Here is a 9295-nt window from a genome sequence, read left to right on the forward strand (position 1 = left end):
GAACTGCTGTCTTTGGGGAAAAAAAATTGCCTGCAGCCTCTTTCTTTCACTCTGTGATGTCAGCTTTAGCCCATTGAATCCTTTTCTTTGCCATGATTAATTTCTAAGCACAATAAGAATAACTGAACAATGTCCCATCTCTGGCATTTGGCATTGTGTTTCTGAATCAGCCTGACTTGCTTTGACCTTCTGTATAATGGATCTGTGTTTTTATTTAATTCATTCAGGTGTGTGTCTCTGGCAAGGCCTGAATTTTCTGTCCATTTCCATTATCATTCAGAAGGTAGTCATGAGCCACTTTCATGAACGAAACAGAATGGTTCCTTAGGCTTTTTTTAAGAGAACAGTTGAGAACCAACTGCATTGCTGTCAGTCTGGAGTCAACTGTAAAACTAGATTGGATAAGGATGGCAGATTTCCTTCCCTAATGGACAGTGGTGAGCCAAATATATTTTTAGGAAAATCCGGCACTTCCACAGGCATGCTTACTGATAAGAGCCATTTGTTCCAGATATATTTTGTTCTTTACATTTAAATTTCTCAGCAATCATGTTGGGATTTGTACTCCTGTCTTGACATAATTAATCAAACCCTCTGAGTAACTAGTTTAGCAACATCACCACTTTGTTACTATACCCCATTATTTCAATTGCCATTGCGATTCAAAATTGTTGCAAAAAATTCCAAAATTTGGTCATTTTGTGCATAATTTGCTGACAGTTAATTTGTTTAAGAATCATATTCATTATTGTTTACAAAAATAGAAATTGCTAAAAAAGGTAGGCAGGTCTGGCAGCATCTGTGGAGAGAAATGAGCATTAGTATTTCTGATCCAGTGACTGTTCCTCAGAACTAATGGTAGTTAGGAAAAAAATTGGCCAGTAGCTACCATCAGTTCTGAGGAAGAGTCACTGGACCTGAAACATTAACTGTGTCTCTCCACAGTTGCTGCCAGGCCTGCTGAACTTTTATAGCAATTTTTGTTTTTGTTTCTGATTTCCAGCATCCGCAGTTCTTTTGGTTTATACTCGTTATGTTATATTTTGATATGGCAAGTTACTGATTTCAAAAATATGATTACTTCCAAACATTACGTTTTCACATACTGTGTGGCATTCAGTTTTTGCACTTAATTCTATTATATGAGACCTGAAATGTTCTGTTGGGTGTCTTGAAACATGAACATGGAGGTTCGGATATTTCCAGAAAACAAAAAGCCCAGTTGGCTGGACAGCTGGTTTGGGTGACAGCACGGGTTCAACTCCTGTACCGGTTAAGGTTAGTGTGAAGGTCCAACCTTCTCAAACTCCCCTAGCCTGAGACGTGGTGACCCTCCGGTTAAACCATCATCGGTCGTCATTTCTCTGTATTCCAAGAGCACCCTACAGTCCGCGAGCAACTTTACCATGCCTTTATATCCAGAAACATTTAAGACAACGTACTTTCTTTGATTCAGAGTGCTTGCCATTTTGTTCTTGTGCTCTGTGTGAAAGTAGGTTTTCAAACAAGCAGAGACTTGTTCTGAACTTAAATTTCAGCTTGCTTTCCAAGTACTTAAAGTAGTAGATCTCTGGATAAACATCACTGGAAAGAGCTCAGGCAATAACTATGATCTCTCTAATAATACACCCTATGACCATATGATGGCACTGACAATTGCAAATCGAGCTTAATTAATATCATTAGCCAGAGGTATGAGCTAAGTCAGCGGATTTAGTTAGATTGTATTGTTTCACTTAGGTTACAGTTTGTTTCAAAACAGTGAAAAATTTCAGTTTTAAGCACTTGCCTAGTGGTAAAGCCCATATAACTAACAAAAGTCTTAATGTGGGCATTAGCATTCTCTGAACATCCCCACTAACTTCTGGTGTGTAACGAAACAATGAAAGTCATTAGACCTTATCTTCTTTTGAAGTTATGTTAACTTAAAAAGGAAAGTGTAAACTAGAAAAAATTACCATAATTACTTGAAACAAGCAATCAAGATACTCGAATGATGTGTTCCCAATTGATAGGAGTACTGATCTGTCCCATGTTCAAGCCTTGCATATTCAAATGTTGCCATGATTTACACTGAATAGGAAATTGGACCATATCTAAGCTTATTTGACTTCTGCTTCAATAAAAGAGAGTTCTCTCGAACAGGGGTAGTGTCTCTATCTCGGAGCCATGAGACCTGGTTCAAGTACCACCTGCTCCAGAGGTGTTTATTAACATTATATGAACAGGTTGACAGGAAATATAACCATTCAATAAGACCATGGAGTGATCTGATTGGCCCTCAACCTCCGCTTTCCCACCTGGTTCCTATAGCCTCTACTCTCTTGTGGATGTAAACGGTTTCTGAGCTAGCCAGCCTAGGTACTAGTTGGCTGACTACAGCACTCTGCCTGCATTCAATTCACTGCATTACACCACAGGAACTTGTAAACAATGTTGCAAGAGAGCGAACAGAACACAAATAGAGTTCCAGTATTAGAACAGTACGCACTCAAGGCATATGCTATCACAGTTGTGGTTCAAAAGTTGTAGGGTGAACATCTAGACTTGATGCAAATTGTATGTTCATACGAAAGGTGTCCAAGTCTTCTTCTGAAAACTACAACAAAAGCTTTACTTTTGTTAGAATACTGGCAATCTCAAAATCTCAACATCTCAACATACAAACAATGTAAAAGCAAACTATGCTCTGTGAAAAGATTAATATTGTTATGAACCCAGCTGATGGATGATACTGGTTAAGTTAGATCCCAAAGGGACACCTGCTTCATAGATGATGTTTGGTTTTTGTTGTTTGTTTATTGTGCAGGTCAGTCACTGAAATATTCAATCTACTTTAAATAAAAGAGTATAGAAGTTTATTACATATGAAAGAAAGGCACAAACTATGTTAGTCACAAACTATGTTTGATCCTTTCAAACAAAGGTTTAGGAAGTATGGTTAGTAAGTTTGCAGGTGACACCAAAATTGGAGGTGTAGTGGACAGCGAAGAAAGTTACCTCTGAGTACAACGGAATCTTGATTGAACAGGCGAATGGGCCGAGTAGTGACAGATGGAGTTTAACGTAGATAAACGTGAGGTGCTGCATTGTAAAGGCAAATCAGAGCAGGTCTTATACACTTAATGGTAAAGTCCTCGGGAGTGTTGATGAACAAAGTGATCTTGGAGTGCGGATTCATAGTTCCTTGAAATCGGAGTTGTAGGTTGATGGGATAGTGAAGAAGGCATTTGGCATGCTTGCCTTTATTGGTCAGTGCATTGAGTATAGGAGTTGAGAGGCCTTGTTGTGGCTGTACAGGACATTGGTTGGGCCATTTTTGGAATACTGTGTACAATTCTGGTCTCTCTGCTGTCGGAAGGATGTTGTGAAACTTGAAAGGGCTCAGAAAAGATTTCGAAGGATGTTGCCTGGGTTGGAGGATTTGAGCTATAGAGAGAGGATAAATAGGCTGGGACTGTTTTCCCTAGAGCGTCGGAGGCTGAGCGGTGACCTTCTAGACGTTTACAAAATCATGAGGGGCATGGATAGGGTAAATAGACAAGGCCTTTTCTCCATGGTCGGGGAGTCGAAAACTAGAGGGCATAGGTTTAAGGTGAGAGAGGAAAGATTTAAAAGGGGCAACTTTTTCATGCGGAGGGTGGTGTGTGTATGGAATAAACTGCCAGAGGAAGTGGTGGAGACTAGTACCTTTTACAACATTTAAAAAGCATCTGGATGGGTATATGAATAGGAAGAGTTGAGAGGTATATGGGCTAAATGCTGACAAATGGGAGTAGATTAATTTAGGACATCTGGTCTGCATGGACAAGTTGGACCGAAGGGTCTGTTTCCATGCTGTGCATCTCAACGACTCTGTGATATGTAAAGAAGGAAACCAGAATGTGGCTTAATATAAAGATGTGAATCCCACCCATGAAAATCAGGGTGGGCTTCACAAAGGTGAATCAATACCTTATTGCATACTGAATTGATTTGAAAAATCTTTATAAAAGGAGCTGAAACAGGTGATCTTCCATGATGTCTGCATAGAGTCATAATGCCATACAGCACAGAAACAGACCCTTTGGTCCAACCAGTCCATGCCAACCATAATTCCAAACTAAACTAGACCCACCTGCCTGCACTTGGCCCATTATCCCTTTAAACGTGTTCGTGTACTTATCTAAATATCTTTTAAATATTGTAACTATACCCACATCCACCACTTCCTCTGGAAGTTCATTCCACACACGAGCCACTCTGGTTTATTTTTATTTTAAAAATCGCCTGTTTTGCCCTTTTTAAATCATTTCTCCTCTCACCTTAGAAATATGCACCCTAGCCTTGAAATTCCCCACCCTTGGGAAAAGACATTTGCCATTCACCTCATCATTTGATAAACCTCTATAGGGTTGTGCCCCAACCTTCTATAAGCTTGATGGTTCTGAACGCCGGAGGTAGGTGTTGACACCTACTGACCCGTTCTCAGCAAATTTGGTCAGTATGTTTGACCAGCATAATAGTGCTGTGTTCTTTTCAAAATGAGTGATATTTGTGTCTGTATGAATGTTGGACAGCAAAACAAGCAGAAAATGCAATGGGATTGGCGAAACAAGCAACACAAACTTATAAAAGGATTGAAGGAATTTTCAATCACTTAGAAGATGAGTTATCTCATTGAAACAGATGCTGGTTAAATTTCATGTCCAGGAGCAGTGTGACATACAGACCTCAGTTAGACATTGGGTAAACCTTTGGCATTTGGAGTACCAGGCTTCACTTGATCAGAACCTGAACTCAAATCTTTTTAATTAAATTTAATTTACAGGCTCTCTTAACATTTCAACAGTTTATATACTGAATAGTTTGTTTTAAGTTTACTAGAACACTTTCAATAGTTAATTCATTTTTTATTCTGTAGAGCGTTATGATCTAGCAATGCCGAGTATCTTAATTATATACGCCAATGGTGTTCGATATTGCTACAATACCTTTTCCACAGTTGAGATATCGAACACTATGCACCTTGCATCACCATAATTTGGGAATTGTTTCTTTTTACATTTAGGCTCTTAGTAACAACTGTTATCCGTTATAGAATCCATACAGTGCAGATAGTGACCATTTGGTCCATTGAGTCTGCTTCGACCCTCCAAAAAGCACTCCACTCATAACCAGCCCCCTATCCCCACATTCTCCATGGCTAATCCACCTGGATTGCACATCCCTTGACACTATGGGCAATTTAGCATGGCCAGTCCACCTAACCTGCACATCTTTGGACTGTGGGAGGAAATCAGAGCATCCAAAGGAAACCCACGCACACAGGGAGCATTTGCAAACTCCACACAGGCACAGATTCCTCCAAAGGCTAGAATTGAACCTGGGTCCTTGGCGCTGTGAGGCAACATTGCTAACCACTGTGCTGCCCGTTATGTTGTGCATAATATGTTGGTGGGTTGAAGGGTATGGTTAGTGAGAGCTGCATTTGTATAGATTGAGATTTAAAAGCAGGTGTTTAATGAGTAAATAATCCATGTTCGGAATGCAGGATGAAGATCATGAATTATCATTTTTAAATGAAGATCTCTATTTTTCAACTTGAAAAATGTATGTTAATGCGATTGCAAAACTATATAGACTGGCTATTTCATATTTTCACCCAGTCCTGATTATACTTGGGAACATAGTTGTGTAGTACATTTGTTATGTGGCTCATACCTCGTAAGACCCAAGGATATTGTGCCCTGTTTGGATTAACTGTGGGTAGAGTATAGGTTCAGCTTTCAGACTGCACAGCCAAGAAGATTTCATATTGTATGCATATCACTTGGTTAATCTATCAAATAACAATCAGCATTCTTTTCCAAGCTCATCTGCTTATCAACCCCTCATGATCTTGAAATATCTGATTTTCAAGTTAATCAAATCTGTTGTTTTCAACTCCTAAAAAGCAGCTGGGATTAGAGTTAACATTAGTTAAAGATCAGTTCTTTTTGCTGATTGGAGCTAAAGTATTATCACATGGAGTGAAGCACTGTGAAATAATATTCTTGTGCCAAAATTTACTACAGCGGGTGAATAAGTCACGCCTGCTGTTCATTAGACTCTCCCTTGCTTGTTTATTTACTAGACTTCTTACTAAATTGCAGAAGTAGGTAATTGGGACCTGTGTGAACTTTATAAACAATTGTACATTTTCTTAAATCGATTGGATTGAAGAATTGAGGGTTGAACATCACAGAGTAGAAGATTGAATTTAATACCCAAGGAGGAAAAGAGAGATTTTATTGGAAGAAGCCAAAAAATAAACAAAGGGGAATAATTTTGTTTTTTCAAACAAAAAAAAAGTCTCTCAAGGCCCAAATACGTATTTATTTGCAACAACTTGTGGTGAAATACAGCAAAATCATGATGAGTTGAATGTTCAATTTCACCCATAAAACTATGTTAAGTGGAGCTTCAGAATAGCTGAAATGACCACTGCATAACCCTGCAAACACTCTATCTGAAAAAAAAACATATAAATTAAAACATAGTAATGGAGTAAATAGGAAAAAAAACTATTTATTTTCCAGTTTACACCTTACAATTCCTGGCCTACTGAAAGGCATTGACAAATGTTCAGACTTACCTGAGGAAAAACAGTAATCTTTTTCTGCTTGGTGCATTGTGTTTGGGTGAATGCAGTACTGTCTGCCGTGTATCAGTGTAGTCAAGCGAGTTTTTGGTGTTTTTGAGCTGCTCAGTTGAAGAACATACTGCTTTGCGGTTGCCTCCTCTGCTGTGCACAGCACAGTGTCATCCTCCCCAGTGCAAGTTTCCGTAGTTGACTCTGCATAAATTAGGCTGATTGATTAACATGGTCACATGAAAAGCTTACACAAATTTGACTAATCCAGAGTTACCAGTTCAGAATATCAGTTTATCACAGGCAGCATTCTATTGTATTTTCCCCTCTGCCAGTGAGAATGGCTGACTGTTGTGATGTAATTGAAATTTTGTGCTGTCCAAATTTAACTCATCACAATTTCACTGCAGTTTATGGAACTTGAAGGGGCAAAGGCTAGGCCTAATGTAAAGCTGACATCATTCCTTGTGCATTCAAATATTATTTAATGTAGATCTTTTGCTGTTTCACTTTACGTGTTTTCCATCAGTGCTCCAGTTACAGTACTTGGTGGAGGCAGAGTGGAAGTTGTCACTGGACTACTGAATCCGGTGGTTCAGGTTACAGATTGCAGAAAACCCATCTGGTTCACTAATGTCCTTCAGGGAAAAAAATCTGCCATCCATGCCCAGTAAGGCCTACATGTGACTCCAAACCCACAGCCTTTGATCAACTTTTAACTGCCCTCTGAAATGCTTGAGCTAGCTGTTCAGTTCAAGGCAGTTAGGGAAGGACAACAAACATCAGCCTTGCCAGTGATGTCTACATCCGATGAAAGAGTAAACAAAACTTTTTTTGAAAAAAGAAACATCAAAGCATTCTGAACAGAAGTAAAAGCTGAGAGAATTACACTCTGTACCAGTAATTGTTTATTCCAGAGTGACAGTTTGGCAGTAATTTGGACTTTTCACACCATTAAAAGGGTGCTTGGACTAAAATGAACAAGCTTTGACTTTTTGTTGCAAGTGTAGTTCATACCTGCCATGGAAGCACAGACATTTCGAGCTGCTTAACTGTTTGGAATTGGTAAGGTGCTATTTTTGGTACTCAAAGAGCAGAGCAATATACCTCAATTGTTTGACCACTTATCAACTTGTGCCTGAAGTTGCTGTTTGATCTACACACCATTAATGACAAGTGTCTTTGCCCCTCAATTATTTTCACATGACTTTCTGGCCCATTGTAATTAGCTAATCAGCTGTTAAAGGTCCAGGGCCTGTTTTGGAGTTGAACCTCGCTACCCACAGAAACTTTCCTGTAATATCCATTTTATGCAAGTTGGAAGACTTCGTTTGAAATGACATTTTAGTGAACAACCTGTTACTGATCAAGATTTTATAACTGTGATGATCGGAACAATGAAGTATCAGTATATTTTCCGTGGTGTATGAAGGAATTTATATCCCTACTCTTCTTGCGTGACCATTAAAAAATGTACATGTTAAGGGCACTTCAGCATTTTGAGTCTTGCCATCTGTTTCAAATTACAACCTACACGAAATGTCAGACTAACCTGATCTCTCAGCAAATAAAAGAGAGTTAAGCTGTAACTAAGTGTGGTTTGCTCGTCTGAAGTAGACATCCATTCAATTTTTTTTAAAGTATTTGACCCATTATTGTCATTTCTTATGGTGATTGATTTGAACAAATCAACTCTATTTTGTTTCAGAATTGCAGGACGTGAAGACCACGTAATATTGGATTTCGCACTAGCCAACCATATAATTTCTGAAGCAAACAAACAGAAATTGCTGGAGAAACTCAGCAGGTCTGGCAGCATTTATAGAGAGAAAAACAAAGTTAACATTTGGAGTCCAGCGACATTTCTTCAGTATGGAGAAGGGTCACTCGATTTGAAATGTTAACTGTTTTTTGTTCCAATGTTTCAAGTCTAATAATCCTTCCCCAGACCCTTCTCAGTACTGAAGAAATGTCACTGGACTCCTAACGTTAACTCTTTTACTGTCTACAAATGCTGCCAGATCTGCTGAGTTTCTCCAGCAATTTCTGTTTCTGTTTGGTTCGGATCTCCAGCAGCCTGAGTTCTTTGTTTTATTTTGGTTCTGAAGCAGTTGTACATGGGGTAAAATCTCACCAATTTCATTTTGTTCAAAAATGAACAATCCCAGAATAGAAAACCTTTAAATCTGGAAATGAATATCTCAAAAATATCTCTGGGTGTTCAGTAATCTGTTTCATGTCTACTGCTTTATTTTTCTTTATCTTACTATTGTTCCTTGATCTTTATAGAACCATGAGCAGACTCACCCAACTGGAGAGATTAGATTTGGGAAGTAATGAATTCACAGAAGTGGTAAGTAGTTTCAGGAATAAAATACTCAATAGTATATATCTTGGTTATTTGTGAAGCAGTTAATTAGTTTTTTAAAAAAAGTTACAAAATGCCTCTAGGAACACAGTTGTATTGTTCATTCAGATGTGAAAAGGGTTGCCTTAATAAAAAGCACAATGTTTTAAATTATTTTGCAAAGCAGAAATTAAAAATGCAATCTTACTCTGCAAAGCGTTTGCAATCAGGATTTACAAAGTTGAGAAGACTGTCAGCAAGGTACAGGTCAAGTTAAAAGCAGTGGCAAGCTTTTTCAGTCAATTGAAAATCTCTGTAGATTTCCATAAGATCAT

The 9295-nt window shown here is 38.5% G+C and overlaps 1 protein-coding gene across 1 annotated transcript in view; it reads left to right on the forward strand.

The window, feature by feature from the left end:
• The window catches only part of LOC125481939 (erbin-like), a 193217-nt gene that overhangs the window by 182910 nt on the left and 1012 nt on the right, over nt 1–9295 (forward strand). Inside the window, exon 7 of the mRNA XM_048593886.1 lies at nt 8903–8966. Coding sequence (XP_048449843.1) covers nt 8903–8966 — 64 coding nt within the window. The remainder of the gene's footprint in view (nt 1–8902; nt 8967–9295) is intronic.

This window comes from Rhincodon typus, chromosome 3 (genome assembly GCF_021869965.1).
Source record: "Rhincodon typus isolate 14 chromosome 3, sRhiTyp1.1, whole genome shotgun sequence".
In the NCBI taxonomy this organism is placed as follows: domain Eukaryota; kingdom Metazoa; phylum Chordata; class Chondrichthyes; order Orectolobiformes; family Rhincodontidae; genus Rhincodon; species Rhincodon typus.